Here is an 18763-nt window from a genome sequence, read left to right on the forward strand (position 1 = left end):
CTTTCTATAGGGACTTTTCTCTGTGACACTAGCCTTTCAAAGGCCACCCTTTCTAAATTTGTATTTATAGCCTAAAGTTCTTAAATAAGGACAAGGTCAACTTTGACATTCACAAACAAATATGTAAAACGATTCTATTTTATCTTACAAATAAAGGCAGTTTTCACCATCTAAAATATGGACAGATTGTACATATCGACAGATTGTACATCCAGGGTGAAATTCACAATAGTATTATCATAACAATAGACCCGAGTGGCGAGTATGGGGCGGCAGGAGCCGGAAAAAAAAGACTAAAGGTCTTCTGTGATGACAAACTTGGTGATTGACACATCAATTTAGGCCTAAATATATTTTTGTTTTCCAAAACTGAGACATTTACCCCAAAGCCAATGCCCGAAACCCAGAACTGCAGCCTCAGTCCAAAAGAAATCAAGGGTGCAATGTCTCATTTCATAGCCTATTCAATATTTAGACGAGACTTTATGTCTTTTTGTTTTAAGCAGTCATTTTTAGGTCTCTTTGTTAGACGTGAATATTTGTTTGTCAAAAACATTGCGATTTTATCCTACAACTTTTCCAAAACAAGTGGGCTACCCCACAGAAACGTAAATATTTCATCAAAATAATATAATTTAAGTATAGGACACAACGCCTACATCTGCGCCTAACCCGTGCTATATCTCAAACAAAATGTCAATATGATTCTCCTAAAAATAAACCTCCAGGGCCTTGTAATGTTTTTGTAGTCCTCAATAGTGAATAACGGTGATAGTGTCGCATTTTGTGGCATCATCATATTCCTCCAAAAAGCCTATTGGGATTAAATGTGTCTGCTTTTTTGTCAATATTGACTGTATTTTGACATTATTGTAATTCGTGGTATTTTATTATTATCTTTTTGGTGTAACCAGAGATTTTTCTGCGATATTCTTTTCTCTTTACATATTTTAGATCAGCTGGGATTTGGTTTACTATCCATCTAAAATGTTGTATTGGATTTTTTCAGACATAATATTGTATTTCTTATTAAATTTCAGCGTTTACGCTTTATTTATCGTACTTTTTAATATTTCTTCTCCTCCTTGTCTTCTCTATGCGTCCCCTGTAGCCTCTCCCCCTCCCTCTCTTTCTCTCTCTCGCGGAATCCTATTGATCCAAACGGGCTAATTAGCGATGTCTGCGCAATTACGCACATGCGCACTGGGCGTAATCTCAGCCATTTTTTGAAGGAAACTAATTAGCAGGAATAAAGAGCCAAGTGTTTTCCCCCCACAGTGATCAGAACTCATTCTACCTCTGGAGCTCGCACAAACCCCTCCGTCCCCCATCTTCTGTTTACTACAGCGTATATGTAGCTTTAATTACACTGTTGTTTGGTAACAACTTGGACCCCGCTGCTCTCTCTCTCCCTCTCCCCATTTTTTCCTCCTGGCTCCGTAAAAACGCAGAGGATCATTCATAAGGAATGAGTGGGCTCCCTAAACGATTGTTTTCTGGACTACTACACATTCAGCGTACGGAGCTTTGTACCAGAGCCGCTACAGAAATGTAAGTCTGCCATTTGTTTACGATATTAAAGGGACATGGGAGGAAGCAACCCCGGCGGTGGGGAGGAGTGGGTGGTTGGTCAGTGCAGCCTGCACATTCGCACAAATCAAGCTTTTGTTGATCTGCTTATGCATTGAGTCACCTGTTACTGGTTACTGAACGTAATCGCTCTTGGTTTAGCCGGATCGGATTGTGGTACGGTGCGGTCCACTGTAAACAAAGGCTGAAGTAGTCTGGAGGCTGAATGTTGGTCAGCGGCTTGACAACACAGAAAGAGACGGGGAGTGAACTTCAAGTCGCTGCTCGTCCGGTATTCTCAAACAGCCCAGCTTGTATGGTCCCAGAATAATGTAAAAAAAAAAAAAACAGCTTCGTGTCATTACCTTGAGACTGGTAGGCTGTATGTGGTCCACTGGGTCCTCACGCAAAGCAGTTGCGTTCAAAACACTACGAAACTGTACTTGTTCCTGGTCCTACAATGACACAAACAAACAAAATGCAATTTCCTAAAGTATAGCCACACAACTCTTCTCTCTTTCTCTCTCCCCTCCACACCCCTGCCTCTCCTTTCTCTCTATTCTTAACACACACACACACACGCACACGCACACACACACATGCACACACAGCAGAGATACCTAAAATTCAGGGAACACACTTTGTATTGGGTATTTGGACATCATTTTATGTTGTGTAGTAGTACTATGCAGAGCTAATAACAAAGACATCTTGTGTATTAATATTTTCAAACAATTTCTAACATGCATGTCACATTTCAGTTGTTTTGTGTGGGCGATAAGTTGACATGATCAGAATCAGTTTACTGTACACAACAGGATGTACACACATTAACACACATGCACAGATGTACACACAGGTTGTTAAATGATGGTTTCCCGCAGTTCTGATCGATAGAGAGCCAGGAATGTTTGTATAAATAGTTACATTGCCGATAGACCCAGGTTATTGATTGCAGTGTAAATGAAAATCTTTATCAGATTAGAGACTGTTCTCAGCTGCTGGCAGGCAGGCTCAGCCCCTCAGCACTATCCAGCAGGACAGTGGACAGCTGCAGTGGGCAAGGGTCTGTGGCCTGTGACATAAACACAGTACATTAAAGCACTATCAGAGTGCCGATATGAGCCATATATCTTTAAGGTGCAGAGAGGAGAGAGGGGGTGGCTACAGGAGAGAGAGGCTGTTTAAGGAGGAGGAGGGGGTTGGCTGGTTGAAGGAGAAGGTGAAAGGGTACATTAAGGTCTCTCCTTGATTAAAAAAGGTCAGTAATGAGATTGTGGGACACACACACACACAGAGTAAGAGAGATGTATCTGTCTCATCTGGCATCCATCTGTCAGTCAGAATCTGAAGAGGAGGAGAGGCCCAATTTATAGTGTTAGGAAGTCTCTGTAGGGATGCATGATTGTGCTGCTGATTCAGACTCTTTGTGAAACCTCATTTCACAATTTTTTGATAAGATTAAGGATTAACTTGAATGTTTATGATCATTTATGTATGTTATAGCCCTTTGCTAGTTTCATCAAAACCAAATTATTTAAAAAACCAAAGAAATGCAGTCTTAAAACATACTGATTCTTTTTTAATACATAGAGTGTGTACATAGGGTGTGTTTGTAGCGTGCAGTGGGTGCACACAATATTATACACATCCAATGAGGAGAGGTCAAAATATAACACACTGCACTGCAACACCACGAATAATTGCTTCAAAAACTGCCAGAGATTTTAATAAACACGCCTCTGGAATCTCACCAAAAATTGTATAAGCGTCACACAAGTATTTGTTGTATTTTGGACTTTAAGATTGTATAGGTGTTTGCACTATGTGTTATAAAATGGCTCGTGCTTAACAGAGATCTTGTTTCCTCACGTACGATCTCTACTAATGCACAGCAAAAGATATAGAGACTGATGCAATGGCTTTAAAAACTGTTCTTTTATCCGCTTGTATCTAAAGTGTGGCAATTTAGTGGAAGCCCTTTAGCTCAGAAGCGTTCAGTTCTTTATTTAATCCTATCCCCTGAGGAATATTACAGACCTCCTGCGTAGCCTTTACCCGCATTCCTCTACCTAGTTTAGCGCTCATGGTATTGATTTTCCCATTAAGGGCTAACACTAACCCCTGAGTAACCAGCCTCTGTATTGTGCACTGTGAAGGCTGTATTGAACAGATGCTATCCAGGGACTGTAATCAATGGCCTCCACTGTTATGCAATATTATTTACATGACTCATGTATTTCATTTTCTCCTTTTCCCCCCCTTCACTTGTCTCCTGTCTCTGTCTGTCCTGCTCTTCTTCTCTTTCTCTGTATCTGAAACACAGGTGGGGTAGTAATGCGTGGCAGCTGTAGCCTCTGGTATGGACAGCGGTGAGGGAGGAGGAGGGGATGGAGGGGGAGGAGAGGAAAGAGATGCTGACCTCAGTCCCCAGGCTTTATCTCTTCCTCTCCTGACTCCGGCAGTCATTTCTGAGCAGGGGTCATCCTCTCATACCTCTGCCATGGCCCCTGCCAAAGAGCCCCTGACCCTGCCTCAGCAGGAGGAGGAGGGCGCAGAGGGGTCCCAGGCTAGAGAAGAGACCCAGGGAGGTGAGCAGAAAGGAGGCCGACGTTCGCAGGAGAATGGAGTGTGTCAACAGCAAGGGATGAAGGAAGACTTCGGGGAGGGATATTTGTCAGGGCAGAGGAAGGAAGAAGGGGAGGTGCATGTAGGTGTGGGAGAGGCGTCAGTTTCAGGGGGCCTCTCAGCAGCCCTTAGCAGCAGAGGCGGAGAGGAGAAGGAAGAGGAGGAGGCCATCTCAAACCAAAGCCAAACCAAATCCAAATGTTCTTTATTACCTCAACAGAGCCAGCACAGCTCTTCTTCCAGCACTGCAAAGGCCAGTGGCACACTCGACAGCAAGATAGCCGCCTCTCCAAAGCCCTCCCCTTTTCTTTCCACCTCTCCAAAGCACTTCACTTTTCCATCCTCCTCTTCTGCCCTGCTGAGCGAGACAGAGGTAAAAGACATTAAGGGAGATCAGGGCTGGATTTCTGGGTTTCCTCAGAGCTTTAAATCCCAGCAGTCTATTCTGGCTTTTCCACTGGCAGGTACGGAGCCTGCCAGTACACCTGCTGAGGATGATGGGCCGGCAGGGGTTCCTTACTCTTCCATTTCCAATGGAGATGGTGCCAAAGCTCCAGAACCAAATGACAGCCAGCTAGACACGGAAGTGGATGATGAGAGAGACAAAGAAGAAGAACAGAAAGAAGCTGTCCTTAAAAACCTCAACCAAGACCTCTCTCCTAATTCACTTACTAGTCACATGACCATAATGCACTCACGCAATTCCTGCAAGACGCTGAAATGCCCGAAGTGTAACTGGCACTATAAGTCTCAGCATACACTGCAAGTCCACATGAAAGAAAAACATCCGGAAACGGAAGGCCAGTGTGTGTGTGGCGCCTCTGGGGGAAAGTGTGTGTGTGGCGGTGTAACACGAGGTGTTTGTGGATATTGCAGTTCGGGGAAACCCCATCCTCGCTTGGCCCGTGGTGAAACCTACGCCTGTGGCTACAAGCCCTACCGCTGTGAGGTGTGTGACTATGCTACCTCATCGAAAGGCAACCTGAGCATACACATGCAGTCAGATAAACACCTTAATAATGTACAGAATGGGGGACACTCGAATGGTCACATGCATGCCTCTCACACAACCAACAATAGCAGCCCCTCCAACGGTCACGCAGTGGATGAGCCTGCATACAAGCTCCCGCTCTCTATTCCCACGCCTATTACTCAGCCCACCAAGCTCACACCACCTGCACACTCTCACTCTCATGGTAAGCGGTGGCGGTGTGACGTGTGCGACTATGAGACCAGCATTGCCCGCAACCTGCGCATACACACCACCAGCGAGAAACACACACATAACATGCTACGGATCCAGAGAGGTTACTATCTGTCTCACTGCAGGAGCCTTGCCCCGCATCTTAAACACCTTCAAAACACAGGTGAGTAATGCATCACATCTCTCTCTGTAATCCAACATAAAAGCTTGAAAAATGTGTGAATTCTTAAAGGGTTTCTCTCTGTGTTTCAGGTGCAGAGCTCTCCTTAAACATGCGACTGACCAGTCAACAAGTCGCAGAACAGACAGTCACCATTGGGTCTACACTGACTCCATCTCCGTCCCCCTCCCCCTCCCCTCCTCCAGCCCCATGTCTCTCCCCTACTGGACCCCTCTCCCAGGGCGTGTTTCAATGCCTTGTCTGCTCCTGCTTTTCTTCCGACAGCTTAGAGTCTATGGAGCAGCACCTGAACGCCCCCCGCTCTCTGCCCCAATCTGAGTGGTGCTCCCTGGTCGCTGGTGGCTGCCACTGCAGGCTGTGTGGCTACACCACCCCGCTGAGGGCTAACTTCTCCTTGCACTGCCAGACTGACAGACACCGCACCCGGTACCAGCTTGCTGCTCACCTCCAGGAAGGTGGAGATAGGGGTCAGGAGGGGGCCGCCCTTATTGCTAAGGGCAACCCCGTCCAGCTGAGGTGCAACCTGTGTGACTACGTGACCGGCAGCTTGGAGAAGCTACGAGGACATTCCCTCAGTTCACACCACGAGGCCAGCGTCCGGGTTTACGGAGTCAGTACACTCTCAAGAATGACCCCTTGACCCCCAATAAATGATAATAATACTAGATTTATAAATTTTTGTTCAACCGTAAAAAAAATCTTGCTTTCTCTCCTTTCTACCTACATTTTTAGTTCCTGCAGCAGTATGATGGTGAGGTTGATGGAGGTTCGTGGCTGTTCCATTGTCTCCTATGCAACCACTCCTCCTCTTCTAAACTCCAAGTTCTGAAACACAGTCAAACCCCAAACCATCAGCAGAGGGAAGGCCTACTTCAGCTGCAGCCAATGGGTGGAGAGGAGCTGGCAGCCATTTTTACCATCAGAAAAAGTCCTGATGGTGACACAGGTGAGAAAATGAACTGTGTGGGTGTATTTGATTTCATGTCGCATGTGGTTCCCTACATCAGAGAGCAGATGGGATTAAGATGAAAAGAGTGAGAAAATGAGTAATGGCTGTTGCTGAGATATTGATCAAGTAAATTGATTTGTCAATACACATCCTTGTTATATCCCAATAACCCCTGACAACAGCTAACTAGCACCTGCTAATCAATGGACCAATACAAATCTCCTGGACAAGAATGGGGGAGGTGGAGGCTAGTTGCCAGTCTGCAGTCTGTTCAAGATAAAACAATGACTTTACATTGTCTGGAGTGTGTGAACTGCTGGTATGACAGGTAAAATGAGTAGTTCAACACTTGAGTTGTGAATGAAGTGTATCAAGTGATTTTTGTCTATGTGTGTATTAAGACTTAACGAGGTGAACTGACTAGTAAATCCATATTACCTCTACTCCACCTCTGAGGAGAATATAATGGAGAATCAATATTTGACCAATAGTTTATGGAGGCAAGCAAGAAAAAAGTGTGGTCCAAAAGACATTGGTCGTTTTGAAGGATGCTATCTAGAAAATAATGTAAATTACAACTAGCCTGATAGTCTGTGAGAACATATTGTATGAAGCACAATGTTTGTTTAACATAATTATTTGTCTTCTCCCCTCCCAGGAGAGCTCAGTGATGATATGGAAACTTCCAGTGAGACCACCACTGGTCCTTTGGACACAACCAAAGACACATGCAACTTGGGAGTGAAGCAGATTCCTGAGGAGACAGGTCTGGCATGGCTGTCTAACATGCAAAACAATTTAACACATTCTACAATATGTTATAGTAAATGCATAATATAGTATAATAATATATTACATACCTAGTAAAGAGCAATCTTTTTACATGTTCATTTTTTACTTGAAGAAGAAGCTAGGGGGGAGGAAAGGAAAGAGTCATTGCCCCCAGTCAAGCGTCCATCCTCTGGATGCGAGGAAATTGAAAATTCCATCTTAACCAAACGCCCCAGAATACACCAGCAAAATGAGAACCAGCAGGTGAGTAGCTGACACACGTTTTAATAATTTCAGTATCTCAGAGTTAATATAAAATGTAACAACAGACACAATACATTCAGTTCTAGATTGACATGGCAGTTTCTTTTGTAACCAAGTGGTGCACAACTTTGCCTGCTATGCTATCTTTTGCAGCCTTCTAATCCACTTTATTAACCATTTTTCTTACTTCTCGATGTTCTCTTCATTTCTCTCCACTCTTTTAGACTGTCCAGTGCCCTTTGTGCCAGGTTAAACTCTCACACACACACCTTCAACAGCATCTCACACATGTGCACAGTGTGGCGCAGGACTGTGTAGACAAGCTCATCAGCACAGTAAGTGCATGCAAGAGTGTATTTGTTGTATTTGCGTTCGTCAGGAAGCAAAAGAAAATGAGAAGGCAAAGCAATGGGGGATGGGGGAGAGTGAATTGTAGGGAGACAATTCCATTAAGAAGGCACCAGAGAGAAAGGCAGTGCTTTTTTTTAATGCATGTTTAAGTAGCTCCCCGCTATCATCTTTGATGCAGCCGTGCATTCTGTGTGTATGTGTATGCGCGTCTTTGGAAGTAGAAGAGCGAGGGTTTGACTGAGTGAGTGAGGGAAAAGCCAGTCTTTCTATAATGCATGTTTAAGTAGCCCTCTATTACCAGAAGTGCAGTCAAGCTAAAAAGGGGCCCCCATGCTTTTTACTGTGTCTCTCCAACTAACAAAGACTGGTCATCTATCCACATCACCATCCTCCATCTCCCTGGCCCGTATGCTAAGTGGCCTTTGTCTCTTGCGCTCTTCGCCTCCACTTGACTGACTGCTTTTCACCCTTTCTCCCCTCTGCTGTCCCTTTCTCCCCCCTCCAGCTACTTCTATCATTCCTATTCAGCAATCGCTGTCCTTGCCCCTCCCTTTCTGTCTCTCCCAAGCTCTCTCTCAATTTCTTATGCGTTACCCCTCCCTTACTTACTCTCTCTCTGCGATGCAGTTTTTTTTGTTCATTGCCCTATACTTCCTCCCTCCCTCTCCGTGCTCCCTCTTTTTCATACCCCCCCCCCATCATCGACCTCCCTTCTTCCCCTCCTACCCCTCCCTCACTCTCTCTGATAGTAATTGAGGTTCATTAATTCAGACTGAGGTGATGATGGCCATTATGTACCTTGCTTTCCAATTACGCTCTCTAGATTAAGCCTGACCTTCAGTTTTCTCTCGTGTGTGTGTGTGTGTGTGTGTGTGTGTGTGTGTGTGTGTGTGTGTGTGGTTGTTCTTTCTCTCTTATGAAGCTGTTAAGCAGAGAAAACTCTTGTCATGTAAATCTCATCTTTAGCTGTCCGTCCTTTCCTTAGGGTAGCTAGCTGTTCACATAGATATAGTATTTGCTCTCAGTGCTTGAAGCTGTGGAGATGGAGGTTCTCTATATGAAGAATGATTTTGAATAAATTCATTATTCAGCTCAGTAAAGTTTTATTAAACCCTCGGGGCATGTTGGAGGGTGTCGTAAGAGCTGAAGGGCAGACCCACATTTCTCAACCATATACACTTATTACCAAATTGATGTGCTTTGCTGTCTATACTGCTGTGCAGGCAGGTGCAGGATGTAACGATACACTTACAGATTCACACTTTAATGTTTTATGATATTAGGACACGGTGTGCAGGCACTCTCGGTTTATACATTTCGATATTTGCTTGCTATTGCAATGCTGTACAATTAAAGATGTTTTATTCATAATGTCAGATTAAGAAAATATGGTAATATCCCATATTTCCTTTAGTCTGAATTGGTAAAACAACACTTAGTGGAACTGGCAGTAACCACCCCCCAAAAAACAAAAGAAAATTGACAGACCCTCACATTTTCTTCCTTCCAGGTCGCACCATCCTTGGAACAACCGCAGCCTCAGCTGCAGACGGAACAGACAGAGTTGTGCACAGATGATACTTATAAAAACAAAAACACCAAGAATAACAAAGGTTGGTATAAATGCAATACAATTTTTAGATATTAAAGAATCATGAATACAAAATCATGTCATGGCCATTTGTTCAAAACACATAGTCTTGTTGGCTTTTTAAATTCACAGTCGCCATTTTTATGCATTTTGCAGGCATTTCAGTGGAGAACACTGAGGGAGATGTAGCCGCACCCAAAGATGTCACAGCTCTACTTACCCCACCCCTAGAAGACAACACCACTCACCCTTCCAATGGCAGACTGGCTCCTCAGTCCCCAACTCAGATACCACCCTCCTCCCCACCCCCCTCCCCATCCAGTGACCCCCCACCCCTTTCTGATCGCCATGGTTACCGGTTCCGTTGCAGCAGGTGCAGCCTGGCGTTCCCCACTCAGGAGAAGCTCCAGCTGCACTGGCAGTACCATGCCATGAGGGCGGCGACAGAGTGTCCCCTCTGTTCTAGACAATGCCGCAGTCAGGAGGCCCTGCAGAGACACATGCAGAACACACACTACCAGCTGGAGAATGCACAGGGGCAGAATACACTCTTACTGCCTCACACTGGGCAAGACATGGAGCATAATAAGAGTTTAGTTGAACAAGATTTTAGTTTATCACCTCTAGCAGGTCAAGAAGCAGGAGAGGATGAGGATGAAGAGATAGAAGAAGATGCACTTGGCATGGAGGGGAAGGAGGAACAAAAAGAAAAAGTTACTTTTAAAGAGAAGGACAAGGTTGGTGATGTTAATGGAGGTGAGGAGGATTTAGCTGAGCAAGAGAAAGGGCCACATGAGGAGATCATATCAGAACCTAGTTCCAGCTCTCTTGTCAAAAAGAGCGCCAACCCCACAATGGACCGCTATCTGGATCCAACCAGGCCTTATAAATGCACCATATGCTCTGAATCTTTTACCCAGAAAACCATTCTTCTGGTTCACTATAACTCTGTGTCCCATCTCCACCGGGCCAGACGAGCCTTGCAAGACTCTGGCACAGGTGTTGCTGTATCCGAGTCTCCCCGTGGCCCAGATCCTAGACCCTACCGATGCAGATTGTGTGGAGTGGGCTATAGCCAGAGCTCCACACTCGACATTCATCTTCGCTCTGTCCTTCATCAGACCAGAGCTCGTGCTGCCCAAAACTCAGTTCCACCGACCCCAGCATCTAGTGTAGCTGCTCCAGTGTCAGTCCCCACTACTGCTACTCAGGCTGCTACCACCAGAGAAGAAACATCCAAGAGTTTGCTTTTCACCAAGAGGCCAGACATAGTAAAGTCTTCAACCTCTTCGCTACTAGGGCTGAGCTTACCAGCCGAGGCCCAGCCAACCCTTTCTAATTCAACTGACGGCCAACAGGCTAAAAAGAGAGTGGCAGAGCTGCTAGCATCAAGAAACCAGTTAATGCTAATACAACAGCAGCAGTTAGCCCAGGCTCAGGCACAGGCCCAAGCTCAGCTGCAACAACACACAGCTCTGCTGCAGTCCCAAATGATACAACACCTTCCCTTGGGGCCAGAGAATCTCCTTAAACAACACTTTCCACTGGCACCAGACAACCTGCTCTCTCTGCAGCAGCAAATTCTTCTTCCCTTTTACTTGTCAGGAGACATGAAGCTTAACCCAGAGTTAGCTGTTAAGAGCCCAGAACTTAGTCAGTTAGTATCTGCTAACTCCAGCCCAAAAGAACACATTAAGGCAGAAGCTAAAAGAGGCTCCCAACCCCGATTAGATCAGAAGCAAACCCAGAGGCAAAGTTCAAGCTCAGCTGTTAGCCAACCAAAGGATCATGTGCAGTGTGAAGCCAAGATTGAAGCAGGCTGCAGTGGATCCCCAGTCAACCAGACAGAAAGAGAACACAACAATTCTAGTCTCGAGGAAGAAAAAGAAGAAATGCCTGTTCTTACTGTTAAAAATGAGAGTCAGAAGGAGGAAACAGATTCCTCCTTATTTAATCTTCTTGGATTGCAGTGTCCTCCTCCCAGAGTGCCCTATGCTGCTGTTAATGGTGAGCCTCTTAGAGCCCTGCTGCAGAGTTATGGCTTTGAGTTAGCACTGCAATATATACAAAGTAGACACAGACACCAGCAGCAGATATCAACTTGTATGATACCAGGTAAACAAGAGTGCTCTGATATCAACAAGATGGAGGTGTGCTCAAAGGAGGAAAGAGATGAGTTTAGTGGACTACAGGATGGAAAGATGGAAGTCTGTAAAAAGGATAACAAAGAAGAAGAGAATGGTGAGAGAGAAAACTTGCCACAAGAGAAAAAGCAGAACAAAGATGAGGAATCAAACACAGAGAAAAAATGCTGTGGATTAGGAGAAAAGTGTAGAGACTGTGGCAAGGTTTTTTCAGATACCTTGATTTTAAAAAGCCACCGGGAGTACATTCACAGGATGCTGTTTCCCACTGAAGCTCTGGAGAGGTTTTCCAGAGAATACAGGCTGCAGTATGACCAGATGTACCCCCTCACACAGCCTAAATCTGGGGAGAATTCAACTGCTTGCTCTCATGCTGCAGCCCCAGTCCCATTCTCTGAATCAGAACCAGCACTGGAGTCACTTAAGCCTCAATTTAAAACCCTTGCACCCTCTCCTGTACCCTCAGCTTTAGATCCCATAACCAAAACATGCACTCCAGATACAGACCTAACACCAACTGCCCCTGCACCTTCTTCTCCTCCATTTCCTTCTCAACTTCAAGAATGTCTACAACAAGACGCACCCCTCCCAAGCACATCTGCTACAGCTACTTGTCAAACCCCATCCCCAGCTACGTCCATACCTCTTCCCTTACCTAAAATACCTATGCTTCCTCTTCCTTTGCCCCAGCTTTCTATACCTCCATTGCCTTTACCTAAACTTACCCTACCCCCCATCCCTTTTCCCATGGATCTGCCTCTCCTCTCTCCGGTTATGATGCAGTCTGTGGCTCTCCATCCCCAATCCTGGTTAGACTCAACTGTGAACCCTGAATTGGCAAATCTCTACCAATCTCAACTCAGCTCGGCACTGCTAGGGCAACAGCCACAGCTTAGTCCAGCTTTGCTAGCCCAGCAACCCCAGCACAGCCCAGCTTTACAAGGTCAGCCTCCACAGGTTAATCCTGCACTGCTGGGCCAACCATCCCAACCCAGCCCCGTCCAAACAGGACAGCAACCACAAGTCAGCCCAGCCATACTTGAACAGGGTAGAAGAACCCGAACCCGAATCTCTGAGGATCAACTGACTGTTCTGAGGAAACACTTTGATATTAACAGCCTCCCGAGTGATGAAGAGATCAACAAGATGTCTGCTCTGTCTGGTCTACCTCATAAAGTCATCAAACACTGGTTCCGTAACACCCTATTTAAAGAGCGCCAGCGAGACAAGGATTCCCCTTACAATTTTAATAACCCCCCAACCATATCCCTGGAAGAGTCCAGAGAGGAAGTAGGACAGCACCAGCCTTTGACACTTTCCCCATGTTCACTTTCCCCGGTCCTTGTTGCCAACATTTCCCCACAGCCCCAGATAACAGACCACCAGAGAGGAGAGCCCCATAAGTGCCGACGCTCTTCTCGAACTCGCTTCACGGAGCAACAGCTGGAGAACCTGCAGAGGGTGTTTGAGGCGACTCCCTACCCCAGAGAGGAAGAATATGACAGGTTGTCTGCTCTGTTATCCCTCCCTAACAGAGTCATTGTTGTATGGTTCCAAAATGCTAGACAGAGAGCCCGCAAAAATCAAGACCGGGGGACAGACGATAGATTGGAGGGGAAGAACCAGCTTGATAACACTCCCAGACAGAGAAATGGCTGTTACAAGAATGATGATAATGAGGATAACAGCTGTGGGGATGAAGGACAAGATGAATCTCAGAATGAAAATTCCATGGATCTGACTTATGAGTATTACAACCACCCAGACTCACCTGCTCTTGATTCTTCCTTTATAGAAAGTGAGCATCCAACAGCCAAAGGTGAGCTAACACCTGTTACTAGGAAACAAGAAGATGGAACAATCTCTCCTCAGGCTAACAAGAGCCCAGCTCATATTCAAACTAAAAATGGAATTTCAGATGCAGACATCCAGCATAAGGAAATTGTTCAGGCCATGAAAACAGGGTCTTATCCACAACCTGAGCCCAATCTGCTGTCAGAAAGTACTCCAGACAGACCCCAGCCTTGCTCTTCCTCCTCAGTACCCACCGTCCTGTCCATGGGTCATTCCAGCCAGGGGCTTACTCACATCTCTCCTTCTGATCAAGCTGTTGAAAAGCCTGCTGATACATCACCCAGCATTCCTGCTGCTCCAGAGTCTGAAACAAGCCACACTCTGCTTCCTGATCCCACCTCTGGCCTATCCACTGAAACCCAACCAAAAAGCCAGCTCCAACCTCAAACCCGAGCTCAGTTCCAGTGCAGTCTCTGTCCAATGTCCTTGCCATCATTCCAACTATGGCAGGAGCATCAGACCAGGCACCTCCTGGCAGCTCAGTCCCAGGTCCAATTTCTCCACTCTGGCTTTACAGACCGAACCATGCCTTACATGATGCTTCACCCCAACCACACCCTAATGGCCAGCCAAATGCTTTCCAGCGCTATGTCCCAGATGCACTCTAATCCCACACATCCCATGATTTCACACCTAAACAGTATACAAATTAAGAATGCTCTGTCTGAGTACTCCAGTAACACCCTCACCAGTCTCTCTCAAAGTTCCTTGACACCCATGAAGCAGAGTTCAAAGCTTATGCCAGAGACCAATTTTGAAGTCCAAAGGGGCGGTAGAGAGGCTGAGGAGGAGCACCGAAGGGATAAGCGTCAGAGAACCACCATCACCCCAGAACAGCTGGAAGTGTTGTACCAGCGTTACAGCTTGGACTCGAACCCCACCAGAGGAGTCCTGGAAAGCATTGCACGTGATGTAGGCCTCTCAAGACGTGTGGTTCAGGTACTTTATGGATGATTGGATGTTTTCTGTGTTTGAATATGTGTGAATGTTTTTGAAAGAGGGGACAGAAGGAAAGGCATAGAAAACAATTTTGAATTTTAAAACTGGCATTTCTTTCACAGGTCTGGTTTCAGAATACACGAGCCAGAGAGAGAAAAGGACAGTTCCGGTCAATGGGGCCAGGATCCAGTTTCAGCTTGGGTTTCAACCACCTGCGCTGCCCATTCTGCAGGGCTCTCTTCAAGGTAAAGAGTGCATTGGATGCCCATATGAGGTCACGCCACTGGGCGGAGGCTGAAAGAGCAGGCTATAGCTTATCAATGGGTAATGGATCCAATGGGCAGATTGGAATGGCTACATCATCTGTCATGGACAGACCAGGCCCATCTCTCTCCACCAACCCTATCCTAAACCATGGCCATATCACCAACAAAGAGTTGGCTGTGATGCCACCTGTGACATATTTTTCTTCAACCACTGATCTGAACAACACGGAAGAGGATGATGACTATGAGGAAGATGATGAGGAGTATCCATGTGAAGAGGGTTCCAGTATGGCTGACCAGGGGTCTCCTAGTCCTGAGGGATCTGGGGGTCCAAGCTCAGATTGGGGTGAGACCCAAACTTTGCAGCAGCACCACCATCAGCAGCAGCGCCAAAGGACGCAGATGAGCCACTTTCAAGTACTTCAGCTAAGAGACTTTTACAGGAGCCACCGCACCCCCAAACGACATGAGTGTGAGGCACTAGGCCAGGAGTTGGGACTGCCTCACCGTGTGGTTCAGGTAAATGTTTCAGATTCCTAAATAATTAAATGCAGTTTTATATACATGTATTTTAAAAAATGATTTAATACATATTTTTACAGTTGCAGCTAATATCTGTTCATACTAATCTTTTTTGCAGGTGTGGTTCCAGAATGCCAGAGCCAAGGAGAAGAGGGCCAGGAGCCTCAGCTCTGACTCTGCAGAGAGGGAGCAGGCCGAGCTGTCCGCAGGGGCAGGGGAGAGAGACAGAGCTTAGAGAGGCAGCCTATGGCCACCTTTCTTTCATACTACTATATTCTCCCCATAACCCTTCATGTACCTGCTGTCGACCTCTAGACCTATACCCTGTCCACTTTGCTGCCAAACCTTCAACCTGAACACCCCAAAGATGCTGAGCCACAGTGGCCCAAAGAGAAACTCTCTCAACTGAAAGTAGGAGAGAGCCCAAAACAAGTCATCTCTACCACAGCTTTCCACTTTTCATATTGTTTTTAAACTCTTTCCTGGTCTGTCCTTTCTTGTTGAAAAGAGCTCCTCTCCCTATTCCGTCAGACACCTTACTACAACCAAACACCACCTTGATACAACCAACCAGATGCCACAGAGGCCAAAGAGCATTCTCCAAGTATGTGACCTCACTGCCCAGCTAGACCTGCAGTCTACCTCTCAGTCTGCATGACAGACTAACAGTGGGGCCTCCACCAGACAGTGCTAGATGACTAGCTGTGTAGCATGTAGTGCCAGTCTATAAGAGGCTGGAAAATAAATTGTCAAAGAGATTTTAGTGTAAATAGAGAGCTCAAAAAGATAAACTTGAAGAAAAACAAAGCAGTTAACTGTGGAAGAAGATGATGAAAAAAACAACTGAAAAATATCCTTGAAATAGAAGGAGGTATTCGCGTAGAGCTTTTGTAAAGACTGACTCAGATTCCAAAGCTCGTAACCAAAATTTTACATGTCTGTGGATTTAGTTTCAACATGTTTGTTTTCAATAACAAACTGCAGAGCTGACGTCTGTATGGTGAATGGGTAAGATCTGCAGCTGGCATAGGTAAGCAGAGTACCAATAGACTGATACTGTGCTAGAATGCAGCTTCACCCTCCACAAGCCAATGATGAGTCTTCTGTTGTACATGTACACCTTCTATGTTCCTTTAGTGGATAACAGCCCAAATAGCACAGAACGTAAAGGCCAGTTTGTCCTGAAAGGGGCAAACTATTTTTTTATAGCACTCAACCATTAAACTGTATATGAAAACTTTAACCAAACTCAAATTTACATTGTGTGTGTTTAGTAATAGTTTCTTAATATAAATCTTACGGATTGAGATAAACTGTCTTGCTTCGATATAATAGTGTCATGATTGTGAAAAGATTATGACAGCTTTGATATGTTCAGGCAAGGTGACTTACTGCCTTTCCGTTCTATTTGAATATACCAATGGCTGACCAATGTTATGTGATTAATGTAAAGCTTTCTATGCTCAGGTCAACAGCTCAACATGGCTCCATTTCAGATGTGATCTTAATACTGTTCTGTTTTTAAAACAGAAGAGGCATGGTTTAACCTTGGACTAAGTATTAAATATATATACAACAACATCTCTGTATTTCAAAGATCTGAGCTTTTCACCTCTGAGTAATAGATTGTTACAAAAACCTTATTGAAACTAAAGTGTTTAATAGTGTGAGGGGTAAATGTACAGTATTTAGCTTTTGTATGGTTGACTCAAGACTTCATTGGATGATTGAGACATGGCTCCCTTTTCCACTTACAGACAGGGAGCTACTGCGCAAAGCTGAGAAAAACTTCGGATGTTATTGATGTTATTTTTGTACACTTAATTTATTTTCCCTCTTTCTCCCTCCCTACCTACTTTCCTATTTTTCTCTCTACCTTTCTTCCTGTCTTCATTTGCAACCAGTCCTTATTCTAACTGTAATAATGATAATATAACAATAATAGCTAAACAATAATTAATGCTTTAAGACAAAAATCCAAAGACGTGATAATACTTTAACCATATGACCTACAAAAATAAGCGCTACTGTTTACTTGACGATGTATTGCTGTTTTTAAAGAAGGAAGGAGTCCCTATATCTAAGCTACTGTTTTCTGCCTCTCATAAGCACACTGGAGACTGTAACCAAAACCCCAAACTAGAGCCATGGCAGTCTGTAATATAGTGGTTAAAGAGTTTTACTTCTCTTGAGAAATGTTGCAGTTTATTTTTCTTTCTTTTCTACCATAGTGTTGAACTTCAGCCCTTAAGGATGTCCAGTTTGCTGCTAATGTACTGTAGTTTCTAACGATACTGTAGAAAGATGCATGCTCTGATCGCTTTACCACTAGGCTTTAATGACTACAAACTGTAATGATAACTGTGATGCTGTTGATAAACTGCTCCTCTGTTATTCTGTTGAAAACAAATGGATATGTGGGGCTCAATTCCATCAGGTTTGTTTTTCAGTATCCTATTAATTACCCCTACTCAGAAGATAAAAATGGCTTTCGTAATACCAGAAATATTTTTTCAAGCTTCCAGTTTCAGAAAAATCTGCTTGGGGCATTAACTTCTCAATACTTATGGAGATACTGCATAGCTATTTGAAGGAGTTCAGCCCCAAACCTTCCACTGGTAGGGTGTCGGTCTTTCTGTGGTACAATGTCTCTAGTTAATTTGTCCGGCTAAAACAGCTTTGCTGAACTCAGACTGACATCATAGCCAACTTTCCAAAGGATGTGGACTGACTAACTCTGTCATGTTTTGTTCTTAAACTAACCAATGTTTACGACAATACCAATGAGCTTTCTTCTGTACAGAAATGTGCATTCCAAATACCACAAAGGCAGTCTTTTTGTATATTGATTATTTTACATTTAATTTCTCTCGTATTCTCCTGATCTTAGTGACTGTAAGATGTACATATTGGGGTCCTCTATGGTGAAGGGACTCTGTTGTCCTTACTGTAGGTAAAACTATTGTTTTCATTTTTTTTCTGGATATGTTGTTGCCATAGTGATGACCAAAAAGATACCTGTGATGTGCACCTGTCCTTATGTCCTGCTCCAGTGGTTTAGTGTGTCTCTATACTCTCCCTCCCCCAGTTCTTCCCAATTGCTGTGTGTTTCTCTTCCTTTCCCTTCCCATACTCCACTGAGCTAAATAAAGTCTGCTTTGGTGCATGCTCTGGTCTCATCCCTTTGGTCTAACCGAGAGAAGCCATTTTGTGAATGTTGTGGTATGCAAGGGTGTCTGCCTTTTATACGTGTTTCATATTCCAGGTTGTATGGCGTTGGTGTGTGTCTGGCTGGAACGCTTTTGATGTGCAACCGTGTGTGTATGTGTGTGTGTGTGTGTGTGTGTGTGTGTGTGTAACACAACAGAGTGTGGAAGGCGTTTGGTGAATAGAGCCATGACCTCTGGGGTCACTTCATTAATTACATCTGTGACATTCAGCCAGATGAGTTTCCTTTGTGACTAAATGATATGATGAATATTAACGACCTCGGATGAATTACACTGCTGCTTCTGCTGCTGCTGATGATA

At 44.8% G+C, this 18763-nt stretch overlaps 1 protein-coding gene across 1 annotated transcript; it reads left to right on the plus strand.

Moving 5' to 3' along the window:
• Positions 1-1292: 1292 nt before the first annotated feature.
• On the plus strand, positions 1293-18401 carry LOC123961646 (zinc finger homeobox protein 3-like). The gene is made up of 11 exons (XM_046037180.1): positions 1293-1551; positions 3896-5564; positions 5654-6192; positions 6315-6528; positions 7190-7297; positions 7436-7566; positions 7791-7901; positions 9428-9530; positions 9665-14445; positions 14568-15230; positions 15352-18401. Exons 2-11 carry the CDS (start codon positions 3932-3934, stop codon positions 15466-15468), a joined length of 8400 nt encoding a protein of 2799 aa, XP_045893136.1. The 5' UTR covers positions 1293-1551; positions 3896-3931; the 3' UTR covers positions 15469-18401.
• The last annotated feature ends 362 nt before the right edge of the window (positions 18402-18763 follow it).

Source organism: Micropterus dolomieu, linkage group LG22 (assembly GCF_021292245.1).
Source record: "Micropterus dolomieu isolate WLL.071019.BEF.003 ecotype Adirondacks linkage group LG22, ASM2129224v1, whole genome shotgun sequence".
Lineage (NCBI taxonomy): Eukaryota > Metazoa > Chordata > Actinopteri > Centrarchiformes > Centrarchidae > Micropterus > Micropterus dolomieu.

Bases quoted from the DNA above. Each gene is read 5' to 3' on its own strand.
- LOC123961646 (XM_046037180.1), top strand. From the start codon at position 3,932: ATGGACAGCGGTGAGGGAGGAGGAGGGGATGGAGGGGGAGGAGAGGAA. The intron at 6,529-7,189 runs GTGAGAAAATGA...CTCCCCTCCCAG, and splicing joins AAGTCCTGATGGTGACACAG to GAGAGCTCAGTGATGATATG. The intron at 7,902-9,427 runs GTAAGTGCATGC...TCTTCCTTCCAG, and splicing joins TAGACAAGCTCATCAGCACA to GTCGCACCATCCTTGGAACA.